This window comes from Lepidochelys olivacea (assembly GCF_965140295.1).
Source record: "Lepidochelys olivacea isolate rLepOli2 genome assembly, chromosome: 28".
In the NCBI taxonomy this organism is placed as follows: Eukaryota; Metazoa; Chordata; order Testudines; family Cheloniidae; genus Lepidochelys; species Lepidochelys olivacea.
The window spans coordinates 7,085,004-7,103,449 of record NC_140438.1 but is presented as its reverse complement, the minus strand read 5'-3'; the positions used below and the strand labels follow the sequence as shown (position 1 = coordinate 7,103,449).

Below are 18,446 nucleotides of genomic sequence, written 5' to 3'. Positions count from 1 at the left end.
GGATCAGCAAAAAGAACGAGGACTGCTTGTGGCCCCTTAGAGACTAACAAACTTATTTGAGCCTAAGCTTTCGTGGGCTAAAGCCCACTTCATCAGATGCATGCAGGGATGCGGTTGTTTGGGTGACCTCGCTGCGTAGTTCCATCCCAGACCATGTTTGCATTGCTTTTACCTTTAACCTTAGCTCTGGAGTGGGTAGGCATTTAATGCAAAACACAGGACACTGGGAGTGGGAGAAACTAAATTCTATTTTATTTCAAAGGCCGAACAAAGGCAGACTCCTTTCCCCAGCCCCAGCCCAGCCCAACGCGGGACTTTTCACCCCCAGTCCAGCGCCTGGCCGCGCCCAACGCCTGCATGAACCAGCAACGTTTGTAAATGGGTAGAGAAGGGCCGAGGAGCCATGAGAGACACTGGGAGCCAGGCACAAAAGCAAACACCTCGAGAGCAGGGAACCCCAAGAGCTCTGGTTGGAGGGATGACTGTGGGGTGAGTGGGGCAGAGACAGTCTCTGTCATCCCCACACAGGACACTGTGATAGATGGGGAAGGGGTGACCAGCTGGGCTGTCAGGCTCCTTCTCTCCCTCTGGCCTCAATGATGGGGGTCAGCCTGGGTTCAAGGCTGGCCAGGTCTGCTGACATCCCCGGCTCCCGTCCTGCCTGTGCCCAACCTTGTCATCTCATAATAGGGAGACGCTGCCCCCTCCCCGCATCATTCTTCTTGGGGTGTCGTTCATGGCCCTTTGGAGCTCAGGGGCAGCTTCACACGACACTCTCAGGCCAATTCCTGTCTGTCTCTGGCTCTGATGCAGGGAGTTCACAGTTCTCAGCCTCGGCTGCCTTGCTCTGATCGCAAACGCAGGAGTTTCCCAGCTCTGTTCCCCCATCTCCCGCCCTCTCCCTCTCCTGACAGTATCTCACATCACTGCAGGGATCATTCGGGCAGTAACCTCCTTCCCTGTTTCAGTCTCGGCCTCTCGGAGTATCTCACCCTGAGAGTTTGGGCTGAGAGATATTGATCATTGTCAGTATTCAAACAACACAAAAAATCTCAAGACAAAGGGTTAGACAAAGGTTAAAATAAAATTTAAACAGGCTATTGTGGCAAATGATCACTTGTCTTGTGAGGTCCTCACTAAATCTGATCTACCTCCTGTCACACTAAGTGAATATCGAAGTATGTGATCAAATGGCCCTCACAAAGAGAGAAAACCCACAATGCAGGGTGGGCTATAAAACACTTTCACATTCATAAAGGGAAATCTCAGAGAGTCTTTTAAGATTCAAAATCAGGAAAATAAATGTACCCATTTTCTTCTGAAGTGGCTAAACCTGCTTTACTTCTGGCCTCATTATTTGGTTGTATTAGTTACAAAAGTTTTCGCATTATTATAATAAAAGAAAGAGAAAGAAAGACAAAAAATAAGTAAATCTGGACTCGCCTGGAAGAAGCCCAGAAACCATTTTACCAATAGAGGGAAACAGGGGCTATAAGGTCGGACAGGTCACACTGTGCCTTGAGGTCTATTAGGATTCCCCTGCCCGCTCCCAGGTCTGTGACACTTTCTTCTCCAACCCTCAGGAGTCTAACTAAGGATCAGAGAAATCAAACTGTGGTTCCTAAGCATCCCTCAGACTCACCCCATCGCCTTCAAAGAGCACAGGAGGTAAAACACCACTTTTTACTGGCCCAGCTTCCGCTATTCTAGCATCTAGTTAATTCTGGCCCATAAGGCAGAAAATGTACAAACAATAAATGGCCTGGAGCAATGTGAGACTATCTGGGAATGAGACAATCTGGCCCCAAAGGGGGAACTCAGGGACTAGCAATCACTCTGCTAATGGGGGGATCAGGACAGATAAGATACTGTCAGGGTCAGTTTACACGAGGAAATCTGCTGGAGGGTCACAAGGATGCGCTGGCTAATCCCAACCACGTTTCCTACCCGAGAGAGAACTTCCGAGGCTGACGCTGAGGAGACAGAGGTGGGATCTCTGGGCCTCCCACAAAAGGTCCTGTGGGAGTCAGTCCCACTCAGTGGCGCTTTCTGATTGCGGAGGGGCCAGGGAGAAGGTCGCAAAAAGAAAAGGAGGACTTGTGGCACCTTAGAGACTAACCAATTTATTTGAGCATGCTTGTATCGTTGTAGCTGGAGTTATAAATGCTGACTATGCATCTGTATTTCAAATGTGTTTGCTCCTGGGAAACACAAAATACTCCACCTCCAGTCTAGTCAGCACATTGTGAAAGGCCTATTCCAGTTGACTGGCCCATCGGCAAAAACAACGGGCCATGGGAAAAGCTTATCCTGACCGGATGATCTGTCGTGTGGACACTTCAGTCAGGGTATGAGTAATGGCTGCGAGAACTCATGGAAGCTTGCAAGGGCATGTGACTAGATCATGGGATACTGGCCTCCATCTTGTTGCTGTACTTTTCCACAGACTCCTGCTGGGGGCTTGGCTTGAAACAAAGAAGTTCGCGCCACCTGCAAGAAGCTATAAAAGGGGGAAGTGACATCACCACTGGGCCTCTCTCCCCCTACAACTCGACACCGGAAAACACGTCAGGAACAAAGACTGAAGTGGGGAAGGGGGTCCCAGGCGGGACAGAATTCCTGCCTCTGTCCGCTAACAGGGCGAGACGCTGCTTGATTCAAATCCTGTCGAGTTTATAGGGCTTAGGTTGTGTTTTGTTTTGTTCCTTACGGTAATCTGCTTTGATCTATATGCTCACTACTTATAATGATTTTAAATCTCTCTTTCTTAGGGAGTCAGGGAGCCCAGACTGGTATGCCAGAGGGCTCAGCAGGACCCCAGTTCCAGGCTGTACCCTGGGAAAACCCATCACAAAGGTACCGAGGGAATGAATGTTAAGAAGCGGTACTTCTCTATACCCCGTGTTCTCCCTCTCTTCTTATCCCACAGTCCCCAAACACTCGATAGCCCCAGCACCCAGTTCCCCGTGCTTCCTAGTTCTAGCCGCCCCAACTCTTCAATCCCCAGTTTCCTCCACAAAACCCATCCTCCTGGTCCCTCAGTATCTGATCCCCCAGAACCCAGCACCCTGGGCGATTTGGGGAGGGGAGGAGTTGCCAGCCCCCAGGGACACTTAATCTGCATGAAATAGCTCCAGGTACATGGGGGAGCCCAGCCCAGGGACTGGTGGAAGACAGGGAGGGGAGTGAGACAGGTGTCTATAGAGTGAAGGTCAGGCCTGGCCCAAGTGTCCTTCTCCTAATCTCCATGGAAGGGGGAGCCTGTCTGGGAAGGGCAGGGAGAGGGGGGGGAAGTTCAGCAAGGCAGAGGGAGCATCTGGAGGAGTTTCTCTCTCTCCCCCTTACCCCACCTGTGGCCCATCAGCTCAGCAGCCAGGGCTGGTGCAGGGAGGAGGGCCTGATCGGGGCTTCCCCTCCTCTGCCTGGGGCTTGCTGAAACAGCTACCGCTGTATCCTCACCCCAGAGATGGGCAGCTGGATCCTTGGGAGCCAAATGCCCCTGGTGTGTGGGGGAAGTAGGAAATGGATTTATTACTATGGCCAGCACTAGTAAGGCACCGAGAGAACTTCCCTACTGTGTGGAGGAGTCTCCGCTGTCCAATTCCGTGTTAGCTCCACTTGGACCATTTTCCACCCTGAGGACATCTGAGAGCTTTCTTCCCCGTGTGGATTTGCTGATGCCTGGAACAACAGGGGCAGCCTAGAAGCTTTGCCCATTCAAGGTCTCTCTGTTGTGTGGATCACTGATGTGTGAACTCAGACTGAATCTAGTCAAGCTGTTCCTAGGGTATCTCACCCTTGAGGATTCTCTGATGTTTGGTAAGCTCTTACTGAAGCTTTCCCCACAGTTGAGGCGTTTATGAAATTTATAGCCTTTGTGGATTCTGTGACGTCTAATAACGTTTGTTCTCTCAATGAAACTTTTCCTACAGTGGAGGATTTATCAGGTTTATCTCCGGTATGAATTCTCTCAGGGCCGCCCTTAGGATTTATGGGGCCCTATGCAGTATTATTAAATTGGTCCCCTGATGCCCAACGGCAGCCCGGGCTCGCATGCATATTTTAGATAAGGGGGGTCTTTTGAAGGATTTATTTAAAAAACTATATGTCTGAAGATCCAAGCATTTAAGGCTAAAGATGAATACTGAGATTGTGCATCTAAAAATCTCTGCAAGGATTTTTTAGAGATGTGATTTTATAAACTTCACCAACACACTAATGAAATATTTTTAAGTCAAATTTTAAACTAAGGTCCTGTAGACTGACATGTTCTGAGTAAATATTACAGTCATGCACAACTGTTTTGGTCAGTAAATTCAGAAACTGACCGTATATACCTGGGGGTTGGCAAATGCCTGTTAAATGGCTTCATTACCCCTTGAGTGGGTCTTTAACAGTTTCAGTGTTGTGCTAATAGGTCTGGCAGGCTGGAGGCTTTTTCACTTTTAAGTTACTAGATCCCCTCCAGAGGAAGACTCACCAGGCTGCAGCAGCCAGCTGTGGTGGGTGCCTGCAGGGAGGGTCAGAACAGGGATAGGAAGAGGCAGATGGGTGGACACTAAGACCCAGGGGTGCCCCAAATTTTCAGGTTCCCTACGTATGCCTAAGGACGGCCCTGAATTCTCTGGTGTCTAATAAGGTGTGAGATCTGAATGAAACTTTTCCCATAGTCCAAGCACTTGTGGGGTCTCTCTCCAGTGAGTATTCTCTGGCGTGTAACAAGGGTTGATGTCTAAATGAAACGTTTCCCACAGTCTAGGCATTTATATGGTCTTTCCTCCCAGGTGGATTGTCTGATGTCTAGTAAGATTTGATTTGTGGCTGAAGTTTTTCCCACACTCCAAGCATAGATAGGGCTTCTCTGCAGTGTGGATTCTCTGATGCACAGTAAGGCCTGAATTGTGAGCAAAACTTCTTCCACAGTCCAAGCATTTATATGGTCTTTCTCCTGTATGGATTTTCTGGTGTCTAGTAAGGTAGGAGTTGTGACTGAAGCTTTTCCCACACTCCAAGCATTTATGGGGTTTGTCACTTGTGTGCATTCTCTGATGCGTAATAAGGTTGGATGGCTGAATGAAACTTTTCCCACACTCAAGGCATTTATAGGGATTCTCTCCCGTGTGGGTTCTCTTGTGTGTAAGAAGGGATGATCGCTCATTGAATCCTTTCCCACACTCAAGGCATCTATATGGTCTCTCTCCTGTGTGCAGTCTCTGATGTGTAATAAGGGATGATTTCTGACTAAAGCTTTTCTCGCATTCCAAGCATTTGAAGGGTTTTTCTCCCGTGTGGATTCTCCCATGGTTAATAAGATGTGACCTTTGACTGAAGCTTTTCCCACAGTCCAAGCATTTATAGGGTTTCTCTCCTGTGTGGGTTCTCTTGTGTGTAAGAAGGACTGATCGCTCACTAAAATCTTTCCCACACTCCAGGCATTTATATGGTCTCTCTCCTGTGTGCAGTCTCTGGTGTGTAATAAGGGACGACCTCTTACGAAAGCTTTTCCCACATTCCAAGCATTTATGGGGTTTCTCTCCCGTGTGCACTCTTCCATGGTTAATAAGATGTGAGCTCTCACTGAAGGTTTTCCCACAGACCAAACATTTATAGGGTTTCTCTCCCGTGTGGGTTCTCTGGTGCGCATTAAGGGCTGATTTGAAACTGAATCTTTTCCCACACTCAAGGCATTTGTAGGGTCTTTCTCCTGTGTGGATTCTCCCATGTTTAGTAAGAGATGAACTTTCATTAAAACTTTTCCCACACTCAAGGCATCTATAGGGTCTTTCTCCCATGTGCAGTCTTTGATGTGTAATAAGGTGTGAGCTCTGATGGAAACTTTTCCCGCAGTCCAAACATTTGTAGGGTTTATCTCCTGTATGGATTTTCCAATGCGTAGTGAGGCTTGTTCTCACACTGAATCTTTTCCCGCAGTCAAGACATTTGTAGGGTTTTTCTTCCTTGTGATTTGTCTGCTGAGCTGTGGTTTCCTTGGGATCCACGCATCCTCCCTCACATGGAATGGATTCATCTGGCTTCTTCCTTGGATGGTTTTCCAGCTGCTTCCCTGCCCTGCCCTGATTTCCCCAGGCTTTTCCCTGTTTCAAGCACTGGGAAAAACTCCCTGCAGCTCTTCTCAAAAACGTCCCCTGTGGTTCCACTTTCCCAGGACCTTTCTGCTGTTGATTCTCCTCCTTGTTCTCCCTCCCACGCTCATCACCTGCCGGGAGAGAGAGACAATCCAGACAGGAGTCATTGTCTGTGCTCTCCAGTTTTGCCGGCAAAAGGCAACTCTTGTTGACAAAACAATGGAGGGGTACACACTACAATGCTACTTCTGGCAGCAAAACTCTCCCGTTTTGGTGACAAACCGCCCCCCCACACACACACACCTTGACGAGAGGCAGAGGGCTTTGTGCGGCAAAGATAGAGAGACACAGCATCAGTGCAGACAGTACGTTCGTTATGTCGCCGTAACGGGCCTTCAGGAAGTCTGCCCTGTTGCCCGCTGTGACCGCTCGGATCGCTGGTTTGAACTCTGCTGCCCGGCATCCAGCTACGCAGACATGCGTCCCCGCCCCTTTCAAAGCTCCCGGAAGCGTTCGGGCGGGAGGGGAGGAACGCACACCCTCCCCCGACACACACAGACACACACAGAGTGTCTCTGTCTCTCCTCCCACACACACTCGCTCCCTGTCACACACTCTCCACTGCTCCCCTGCCCCCCACACCCACACTTCCGTTGACAAGCGGCTGGCAAAATCTACAGTAGATACAAACACCGGAGTTACAGACTGACCAGTCAACCGGACACCGTGTGGAACTGGAAGTCCGCAGCCGTGGAGACAAAACAAAAAAACAAACCCCAGAAAATCCAGTACTTTGCCTGCATTGCATCTTAAAGGCAGGCACATCTGGGCTGCCTGTCCCCACCCCTACCCCCTGCTCGCCACACATGGGGCAGCCACTTACAGGTAGGAGGTGAAGACGCTGAGGTTCGCAGGCACAGCTGTGAGCCCCTGCTCCAAGCCGTCTGCCCTGAGGAGCATCCCATAACATCTTGTTCAGGGTGACAAACATTTCAGAGTTAGCAACAACCCCCGTTCCCGAGGTCTCCATGACGCTGAGGTCCTAGTGTAGTAGGATGAAGCCTTCATCGTGTGACACGCTACCTGTCCCATGAGCCATTGCAAGCCCTTCCCAAAGCACCCTGCGGCCAGTCGCACAGTGGGATAGCGACCCACAATGCACTGCTCTCTGTGGCCATCCAAGAGCGGCTAGCCTGGATGCGCTCTGCCGACACCAGGATCACAGTGTGGACCTGCCACAGCGGTTTAATTACAGCGGTGGCTGTATGTCGGCATCACTTGCGCCAACAAAACCCTGTAGTGTAGACGAGACCTTCTTCCAGCCCTGGTGGGCGGCGGTAGCTAAGCCAATAGGAGAAACTCTCCCGCTGACATACCGCTGTCAACACCGGCAGTTATGTGGGTGTAACACTTCCAGGGAAGTAAAGTCAGGGAGAAGATTCCTGACAGCTAACAGGGTGGATGGGAAGCCGGGACTGATATTTGCCGTGATGATACGCCACCTCTGACTGCAGCCCTGACCTGGGTGAGATGGGGCAGAACTGAGGCGCTTGCTCATGGCACATTTTGGGGAGTCCCGGATGCTTTCTGTGTCAGTTTCCCTGACCCCTCACCTGTGTGGGTGCCTCTCAGGAGCTCTCTCTTCTTGGAGGCCTGGAAATCTGGGACCCACGGCTCTTCCCCTCCTTCCAGCCGGGCGATCAGGTCAGGTTTGGGAATGGGAAATCCTGCGCAGCGGGGGAAATCAAGCTGCATGGAGTCTTGGTGGACGATTTGTCACGAGGAACATTCCCGAGTTTAGCCTGACCTTACATGGGATTAGAATAACTCAGACCCCTTGGGGTCTGCAGGGGTGTTGTTATGACCTCACTAGGAGTTCTCCAGATCTGTGTGCTCTGGGGGACTTATGGACACACAACACACATGGCTCGGGTGTTAAATTCCTGCCTGTTTGCAAGCCTGCAGAACCTAGAGCCCTCGCCACGGATGGAGCTAGTCCCAAGAAGGAAGGTAAAGGAGAAATTATACAGGCAGGACAATACCGTGCTTCTGGCCCCTTGAAAGCTGGAGATGGGGTTGAATTAGCATGTCCATTAGGTTTCTGACTCCCCGTTCCCTTGAAAGGGGAATGGAGATGCACTCGCACTAGAGCTGTGGACATTGCGACCCTCCTACAATCTAACCAAGCAGGGAAAAACCTGACCGGATTCAGAAATGCTGACCCAACGGCTTTCAATAAATGAGGGGACAGGAATCCTTACCAAGCGAGGTCACAGTCTCATAGTTCTCCTGCATGACGTCCCTGTAGAGGGCTCCCTGATTGGGGTCCAACAGAGCCCCCTCCCCTCGGTGAAATACACACAAAAAGTCACCAGTGTCAGAAACAACATCAGTTCCTCCACTCAGTGCCAGCTGCCCCGGCCACAATCCCACTAGTCACGATGGAGGAGGGCCGGAGAAGCAGAATCCCACTCCCACCCTGCTCAGAGGAGCCAGGTGGCTTCCGGAGCAGAGAAGGTGAGAGCCCCTTGTCCCTCCCAGCAGATGGAGGAGAGCAGCGTCTTCTCATTTACCACACACCTGCTAGCCACAGGCTGATATGGGAAGCAGAGCTCCAAGCAGGGGACAGGGACAGGAATCCCAGCACCTTCATATTCCACGGTAGCCTCTGGCTAGTGGGTCCAGGCTCCAGCACTGAGAATCTGGTCAGTTTTCCCAGCCCTGTCCATGGGGCCTTTCCTCTTTCAGAAATGGGTGGATGGTCACGCCCTCCCAATGGGCCTGTTCAGAAAACGAGGCCCACGGTGAACATGCCCCAGCAGATTTATCACATCCTGTCCCCTCCCTGCCTCACCCTGTATATTTCCTGCCTCTCCCCTCTACAAACCACACACACACAGACAGAGCTCCCTGAAAATCCCCTACCTGAGCGGGCTACACCGCAGCCAGTTCTCTTCCTCGTCTCCTGGAAGATGGGACGACCTGCAGCGAAAAGCGGACGTGATTCTTCAGCCTGTCAGGGTGAGAGGGACAATCGGGGAGGTTTCAGAAGGGGCGTTAGTCCATGTGACACCCCGATTCCCCTCCAGGGTCTCTCCCTGCAGAAGGACACTCTAGACTCTTGCCACAGTGGGAAAACCCTCAGTCACTTTGGCTTGGCCTACACTCCGGCTTACTTGGGCATAATTGACGTTGCTCAGGAGAGCTTCTCCCACCGACACAGCCACTGCCTTTCGCCGGGGTGGGGATCTTATGCCGACAGCAGCCACTGAAATGCTTCTCTAGCCCTTCATTACAAGACAGACCCGGCCCCTCCCGCCAGGACTGGACCCACCGAGGCACTTTTAAACCCTCCCAGGGACAGAGGCTCTGAGACAAATGCTAGAAAAGAGCAGAATCAAAAGAGCCACTTTGGAGGATTCCCCCTGACACTGATATATTGGAACTGGGAAAAGTTCAGAAAAGGGCAACACAAATGATGAGGTGTATGGAACGGCTTCCGTATAAGGAGAGATTAATAAGACTGGGACTTTTCAGCTTGGAAAAGAGACGGCTAAGGGGAGATATGACAGAGGTCTATAAAATCATGGCTGGTGTAGAGAAAGTAGATAAGGAAGTGGTGTTTACTCCTTCTCATAACACAAGAACTAGGGCTCACCAAATGAAATTAATAGACAGCAGCTTTAAAACAAACAAAAGGAAGTATTTCTTCACACACTGCACAGTCAACCTGTGGAACTCCTTGCCAGAGGATGTTGTGAAAGCCAAGACTATAACAGGGTATAAAAAAGAACTAGATAAATTCATGGCGGATTGGTCCATCAATGGCTATTAGCCAGGATGGGCAGGGATGCAACCCCATGCTCTGGGTGTCCCTAGACTCTGACTGCTAGAAGCGAAGAGAGAACGATGAGATCACTCCATGATTGCCTGCTCTGTTCATTCCCTCTGAAGCACCTGCCATTGGCCACTGTCAGAGGGCAGGATACAGGGCTAGACCGACCATTGGTCTGACCCAGCGTGGCCTTTCTTCTGTTCTTATTGTCCGCCAGGCAGCGCATCCGCCCAGCAGTGCCATGACTTGACAGGGTCAGGAAATGGCCTTTCCTCTCTCTGCGCCTCACCTTGTTCCCAGGACACTCAATCTGCCCCGGGTGCCGCAGTGAATGGATCTGGGCAGGTTGGGGAACTGGGAACCTCTCTCTCTACTTCTTGTTCCTGCTGCCCGTTTCGGTGTCACCCTTCCCCTTTCGGTCTCCTTCCCGCTCCGCTCTGCCTGGGAGAACTGGGGACTGTCCTGTGCCCATGCGCATTTGCTCTCCAGCGTGAGTCTGGCTGTATCACTGAGGGCAACAGCTCTGGGACCCGCAGACAGATGGGGAGCCCCTTCCCCTCTGGTACAAACTCACCAGCTGGTCCCTGAAAGGGGGCCCTTGTGCAAAGTCACTTTCCTGCCGGTCCCCAGTTCTCTCCCCATCATCTGGAGGCTCTGCCTCAGGGCTGGTGCGGGCAGAGCCCGGGGCCAATTCCAGCCATGGGGGAAAGTCCCCACCTGGGCTGGGCACAGAGGGGGCTTTAATGAAGGTCTTTCCCCAGCACAGACCCCGCTGGGGGAGCAGCAGCTGCTCCGTCTGGGCTCCCAGATCACGATGTAGGAGGCAGAAGCGTCTGACCCAGAAAACTCAACTGTAGGGGTGCTAACATCACGAGCAGAGAGAGACACAGACACCCCACTGGGCTGCCCCGGCAGCCCCCAGGGGCAGTTCGGCAGCTGCAGATTTCATTTGCCCGCCTGGACTCACATCAGAACCGAACCAGAACCAGTCTGAACTGGTATTTTTTAACTGAGCAGGAGCCAGACTTGATCCATCATTTTTCTCTTACTCAGTGAAGCTGACTCTGACCTGAACTGGGGGAAAACTGGTGGCCAGTTACAATAAAGTTTCAGCAGTTTTTAAGCTCAATATCTGATCAAATAAAATTAAACCTTCTCTGCTCTTTCCTTCATTATCTAGAACACCCAGGCAGGCGATTGCTCCCAGAGCAGCCTGCCCCAGTAGAAGGAGAAGAGGAGAGAGACCCTAGGAGCAGAGAGGGAAGTGGGGGGGCTCCTGGTCCCAGAAGTTAACAATAACTCTTCGATTCCAGGGGGAGAGGGACTGCCTGCCCAACTTTTCTCCTGCTTAGACAGGCCTCCTCCCACCCATCCCCAGCCCCTGGGGCAGCTCCTCCTTCTGAATGCCCCACTTGACACAGGCCTCGGGCCCCCAAATCAGTTCCCCACTGAAGGAAGCTGCAGGACCTGCTCCTACCCTCCCCGTCGCACCCCCCCGCCCCCGGCGCTGCCTGGTAACTGAATCATTTTCGGGCATCTTGAACCAGAACCGAACACTGAACCCGAACCAACCCCCAATTCCACTCCTTGCCGGCTATGGCGAGCGGTGACTTTGGAGTGACACCGAATCCTGCACAGAATTCAGACCAGCACCCGGTCAGCCCACGAGTCACTCCCCCTCCCCGGCCAAATAACGATGGTCTTGAAACAAAACATTAAATTGAGCGCAGAATGCGGGAGGGAGGGAGTGTGGATATTTGCTGTGTAAATTCGCACCCCTTCAGGGAAATCCCCTGCCCCCCACTTGCAAGGCTCATGTTACCATTTCGGGGGGAGGGAGGAATCGGCAATGGCTTGGGAGGGACAGCACCTCCAGCCCACCCCCTCTCCCACTCCATGGGGCGAGGCAGCTGCCCCTGTATCTCTCACCACCCCTTCCCCTTATCCCTCCCCTCCGGCTCTCCCTTCGCCAGCCAGCCTCCCCTTGTTCTGCCATGGTCCCTCCAGCCCCCCCATCCCCTCCTCCTATCCCATCTCCCCCATCCCCTCCCCACCCCAGCCACCCCTCCCCCCTTCCCCAGCCCCCCATCTCCCCCATCCCCTCCCCATCCCAGCCCCCCCATCTCCCCACCCCCTATCCCCCCTTCCCCATCTCCCCACCTCATCTCCCCCTTCCCCATCTCCCCCATCCCCTCCCCATCCCAGCCCCCCATCTCCCCACCCCCTATCCCCCCTTCCCCAGCCCCCCATCCCATCCCCCCCACCCCCTATCCCCCCTTCCCCAACCCCACCTCCCCCTTCCCACACATCTCCTCCCCCTCCCCCTATCCCAGCCTCCCATCTCCCCCATCCCAGCCCCCCTCCCCCCTTCCCCAGCCCCCTATCTCCCCCATCCCATCTCCCCCTTCCCCCACATCTCCTCCCCCTCCCCCTATCCCAGCTCCCCCTCCCCCTTCCCCTCCCCTTCCCTTATCCCAGCCTCCCATCTCCCCCATCCCCTCGCCCTATACCAGCCCAGTCCACCCTTCCCCTCCCCCTATACCAGCCCCCCTTCCCCCCACATCTCCCCCATCCCAGCCCCCCGCCCACACTGGGGCTGGCGGCCGCCCTCCTGGGCACAGGGATCCCTGCAGCCCGGGGGGTGTGTGGGGGGGTCTCTCTCACCTTCCCCCCCCAGGAGCAGGGCCGGGGAGGGGGGGTCCCGGCCGGGCTGGAGACTGTCCCGGCTGCAGCGGCCCCTCTCCCGGCTGCAGCCCCGCGCTCCGGAGTCACTGCGGAGCGAGGCCGATTCACTTCCTGCTGCCGAGGGGGCAGCGACCCCAGCGCGCTGCTCCTGGGTCCTAGCGATCTCGCCGCCGCAGCTTGGCCCCTTGCGCAGGGCTTGGGGCCGAGGCCCCCTGTGCCTGACATGCTCCCCCCCCAACTCCCCCCAAAAAAACCCCAAAACCCTCGCCTAGTTCTGTAGCTCACACCTGGGGTGTTTGAAGGACTCTCTCTTCTCAGCTTCTGGGTCTGCAGAAAAGTCTCCGAGCAGATCCCACATTTCTCCAATGCTGGATTCCCTGAAAGGCTCCCTGCCTTGCCAGCTTCAGCTGGAGTGCTGGCCACTGGATTACAGGCCGAAAAGTGGCCATTCTTCAACAAAAAAACCTTCAAAAACAGACTCCAGCCAGAGACTGCTGAATTGGAATTAATTTGCAAACGGGATGTAATTAACTTCAGCTTCAATAGGCCTGGAGGGGTCATTACGCAAAGTAAAACTATTTCCCCATGTTTATCCCCCCCTCTCCCACTCCTCACTCTTCCTCAGCCCTTCTTGTCAACTGCTGGAAAGGGCCCACCTTGATTATCACTACAAAAGGGTTTTTTTTCCTCTCCTGCTGGTAGTAGCTCACCTTACCTGATCACTCTCATTACAGTGTGTATGGTAACCCCCATTGTTTCATGTTCTCTGTGTATATAAATCTCCCCACTGTATTTTCCACTGTATGCATCTGATGAAGTGGATTTTAGCTCACGAAAGCTCATGCTCAAATACATTGGTTAGTCTCTAAGGTGCCACAAGTCCTCCTGCTCTTTTTTAAAATGCTATTTTTATGACTCTGGTCACTCTCCGCACTTCATCATTTACCTTTGTCGACACCGGGCAGAGGAAAGCCAGTGTGCTTGTTCCATTTGCATTTTCATAGCAAATACTGATTGAAAATATGCACAAGTCAGTAGCTGCTAGCAAAAACAACAAGGAGTCCTTGTGGCACCTTTGAGACTAACAAATTTATTCGGGCATAAGCTTTCATCGGCTAGAACCCACTTCATCAGATGCATGGAGTGGAAAATACAGTAGGAAGATGTATTCGGCAGTACATGAAAAGATGGGAGTTGCCTTGCCAAGTTGGGGGGTCCAGACATTTCAATTAAAGTGGGCTATTATCAACAGGACAAAAAATCACTTTTGTAGGGGTAATCAGGGTGGCTTATTTCAAACAGTTAACAAGAAGGTGTGAGTAAGAGTAGGAGGAAATTAGCATGGGGAAATTTAGGTTTTTTTAGTTCTTGTAGTGACCCATCCACTCGCAGTCTTTATTCAGGCCTAATTTGATGGTGTCCAGTTTGCAAATTAATTCCAGTTCTGCAGTTTCTCGTGGGAGTCTGTTTTTGAAGTTTTTTTGTTGAAGAATTGCCACTTTTAGGTCTGTAATCGAGTGACCAGAGAGATTGAAGTGTTCTCCGACTGGTTTTTGAATGTTATAATTCCTGATGTCAGATTTGTGTCCATTTATTCTTTTACGTAGAGACTGTCCTGGTTGGCCAATGTACATGGCAGAGGGGCATTGCTGGCACGTGACGGCGTAGATCACATTGGTGGATGTGCAGGTGAACGAGCCCCTGATGCTGTGGCTGATGTGGGTAGGTCCTATGATGGTGTCCCCTGAATAGATATGTGGACAGAGTTGGCAATGGGGTTTGTTGCAGGGATAGGTTCCTGGGTTAGCCGCAGAGCCCTTACCCCGTGTCCCCCTTCCCAGCTCTGACACTGCAGAGCCTTGCCTGTGTCCCCATTCTCATTCCCCATTCCCCAATTCCCACCTCCTCAAATACATCTGCAGTACATGCCCCTAGTCTCACCCCTTACAACTTAGGGTCATGTTCCATTTTGGGTCTGGGTTCTTCATCCCACCCCTTTTGGACCCCATGGGAGGGGTAAGGAGTGAGGCATTTCTTTGGTCTTTTCGTGTTTTATACCTTCCCCGCAAAGCCCCTTTGCCCCTCCCCACTGGTTGCTCGACTTTGCCTTCAGATAGGGGTTGAGGCAATCTTACAGTGTGCTCTCAGTAACACTTCAGCTGCTCTTCCCTGTTCCCACTGTACTCACAAATCCAGCTGACTAGCCGGAAGCAACATCACAGTGGCTTTGTCCCTGGTTTGCACATTTTACTATAAGAGTATCAAAAAGTCAAACCCCAAATTCTACCCCAGGGTAGCGAACAGACCTAGATACTGACACTGATTCCCCGGTCTGGTGTCAAAACGTCATTTGCATTTGACGTACCAATGGGACTGCCTTTCTCAGTTGTTATTTTGGCTCTCAGTCCAGCCCTTAGTGCTTTTTTGCATGTCACTGCTTGTGTGTGGAGCTTGATTCTCAAATATTCACTGAGGGCCGTATACGATCTCCTATTAACTCCTTCTCAAAAGGCAAGAATCTACTGTAACTTTTGCTGAACATAAGAACGGCCACACTGGGTTTGACCAATGGTCCAGCTAACCCCGTATCCTGGCTTCCGACCGTGGCCACTGCCAGGTGCTTCAGAGGGAATGAACAGAACAGGTTAATCACCTAGTGATCCATCCCCTGTCGTCCACACTCAGCATCAGGTAGTTTAGTGACACCCAGAGCATGGGGTTGGGCTAATAACCATCGGTGGACCAATTCTGAGGAACGTACCTAACTCTTTTTGAACCCTGTTATAGCTTTGGCCTTCACAACTTAATGAACATTTAACTTCCACTTAGGCTCCGAGCTTCATTGATTTCAATCCTTGATTTCACTGGAAGGTAGCAGGGGGTGGGACTAGGTGACCTCCTGAGGTCCCTTCCAACCCTGATCTTCTATGAATTCAGTAACCTACGCCCTTGTCGTCCCTAATTCCCACTCACGGGGGCTCTGATTCGAGCTGATCAAAACATTCAAATGTCAAAAGAGGACTTCTCTGTGACAACGTTTGCAAAATGTTCACACTTTTCCCACGAGTTCAAGTTTGGGCCCACGCACGGGTCATTCTGGGCGAAGGCGGGGCTCTTGCACCAGACCCTGCCTGCTAGAGTTGTGTGGCTGGTCTCAGACCTAGCTCCCTTTCACGGCGAGAAAGAGATTCATGACAATATGAACAGCCAACATCTGCCTGAGTCTGCAGGCAGGCCCCCGGACTGCGAAGCACAGCGAGCGTTGCAACCTGGGTGGAGGTCAACTAGCTCCACTGAGACCACGTGTGCAGACCTGGCCCCCACTGCTCTTGGGGGCCCCTGGGCTAATTGGTGTGGGGGTGGGGTGGGGTTCTGCCTTTCTGGATTCTGCTGGATTGGCTTCTCTTTGAGGTCGTTCACACACCCTGCTTAGCATAGGTGCCCACTCTGTTGTCAGGTATTTAGCACCCACCAGCAGCCAGCTCCCCCACCCCAATGCATCCCTCCCCCCAGCGGCCCCATTGATCAGCTCCTGCCCCTCCCTCCCACACTCAGGGGAGGCGGTGGAACTGGGCAGGAAGAGGCGGGGGGGGGGCTTGGAGGAAGGGGTGGAGTATGAGGCAGGGCCTGGGACAGAGCAGGGGTGGGAAGAGGTGGGGTGAGGGTGGGGCCTTGAGCTGAGTGGGGGTTGAACACCCTCAGGGAAAGGAGGAAGCCAGCACCTGTGTCACGTAGCTCCCCTCCTTCATTCTGACCTGCAGGCTCCAGGGTTCAGATTTTGTGGTACCAAGGTGACATTGCACTTGCAGTAGGTTTTATTATTATTCTGTGCATTATCTGGATCATTCTCCTACCCCAAAACCCTGATCAAAGATCTTGGCAGAGATCTTTTTTTTCACATCCCCCCTCTCTAGGCTAAATCTGGGATACTGAATTAGTGGGTGAAACTTTAATCCTGTGTAATGCATATAAATCAATAAACCAGCAGAAAGGCAGATTAGGTTACTCAAGTGTAGATTTTCACCACAGCCTCAACTTTAATAAGCAAAGAAATGTGGATTTCAAGGGAATACCTACTCCATTCTCTGCTACAGACTCTGTGGAACTCCTTGCCACAGGATGTTGTGAAGGCCAAGACTATAATGGGGTTAAAAAAAAAAGACTAGATTAGTTCATGGAGGACAAGTCCATCAGTGGGTATTAGACAGGATGGGCAGGAATGGGTGTGCCTAGCCTCTGTTTGCCAGAAACTGAGTAAGGGCGATAGGGGATGGATCACTTGATGGTTACCTGTTCTGTTCCTTCCGTCTGGGGCACCTGGCATTGGCCACTGTCAGAAGACAGGATACTGGGCTAGATGGACCTTTGGTCTGACCAAGTATGGTCAGTCTTATGTTCTTATGGACACACTCCTAAAACCATTGTCAGCAGTGTGATGGGTTCGGTCACAGAGATCCCCTTGGGACTGTCACCTGATGTGTTGAAATTACCTCTGAGCCCATTTTCGCTGCCAGCTTGGGACTCCAGAACCCTGCCTTGTTGAGCCAGACATGCTAGCCTGCTGCAACACAGACCCAGGGTTTGGTCCACGGCCCCAGAGTTGCAGACTTAACTAGAAACAGCTCAGCAGGTTACCTGCCTCCAGCACCGAGACACCCAATTCCCAATGGCATCAAAACCCCAAATAAATCTTTTTTTTTTGCTCTGTTTAAAGCTTATACAGGGTAAATTCATAAATTGTCCACCCTCTATAACACTGAGAGAGAGATACACACAGCTGTTTGCACCCCCAGGTATTAATCACTTACTCTGAGTTTATTAATAAACAAAAGTGATTTTATTAAGTATAAAAAGTAGGACTTAAGTGGTTTCAAGTAATAACAGACAGAACAAAGTAACTCACCAAGCAAAATAAAGCAAAAACCCACAAGTCTAAACCTAATACATTAAGAAACTGATTACAGGTAATATCTTACCTTCAAAGATGTTCCAGTAAGCTTCTCACACAGACTAGACTCCTTCCTAGTCTGGGCCCAATCCTTTCCCCTGGTACAGTCCTTGTTAGTTCCAGCTGACATCTCAGGTGGTAAGCAGGGGTCTTCTCATGACTGGCCCCCTTTGTCCTGCTCCACCCCCTTTTATAGCTTTGGCACAGGCAGGAATCTTTTGTCTGTGCTTGCCCCACCCCTGCCTCATCAATGGAAAAGTACAAGGATTAAGATGGATTCCAGCCTCATGTGACATGGTCACTGTAAGACCCCTAATCTCCATTCTTCCTGGGTTGGCCCACACGTAAACAGGGAGGTTTGCAGGTAAATAAACCATTTACAACCAATTGCCCTAGTCAGTGGGAGCCATCAAGATTCTAAACCACCATTAATGGCCCACACTTTGCATCACTACAATAGGACCTCAGAGTTATACTTCATATTTCTAGCTTCAGCTACAAGAATGATACGGGCATTCAAATAGGAGGAATATATTCAGTAGGCAAGAGACCTTTTGCATAAAGCATATTCCAGTTACATCATATTCATACTCATAAGCATATTTCCATAAAACATACGGAGTGCAATGTCACCAGAGGGATGCTGCCCCTGCCCAGATATGTGCCTTTGACAGAAAGCGGTCTACACCCTGCACCCAGTGTATCCATCTCTCTCGCCCTGTAAAGCAAATCCTTAATTCTGACCTCAGCAAAAATGGCTTGTGCCTGGAACAGAGCCAGGGCCCAGATTGCTGAACGAGTAACAGCATGTTAAGGATTTCCCTGTAGGCATAACAGCTCTGCTTGGATAAAAGTGGCAACAGTCTCCCCTAATCACAGGCTTCCGGGAGCT

General features: G+C 51.5%; 1 protein-coding gene across 1 annotated transcript; it reads right to left on the bottom strand.

Annotated features, from left to right (window-relative positions):
• Window positions 1-1,311: 1,311 nt before the first annotated feature.
• Window positions 1,312-12,729, bottom strand: LOC311514110 (uncharacterized protein). Its single transcript, XM_084616495.1, has 6 exons — window positions 12,586-12,729; window positions 9,013-9,099; window positions 8,348-8,465; window positions 7,700-7,813; window positions 6,970-7,056; window positions 1,312-6,217 (listed from the first exon to the last, which is right to left on the bottom strand). Exons 3-6 carry the CDS (start codon window positions 8,379-8,381, stop codon window positions 4,764-4,766), a joined length of 1,689 nt encoding a protein of 562 aa, XP_084472621.1. The 5' UTR covers window positions 8,382-8,465; window positions 9,013-9,099; window positions 12,586-12,729; the 3' UTR covers window positions 1,312-4,763.
• Between the last annotated feature and the right edge of the window lie 5,717 nt (window positions 12,730-18,446).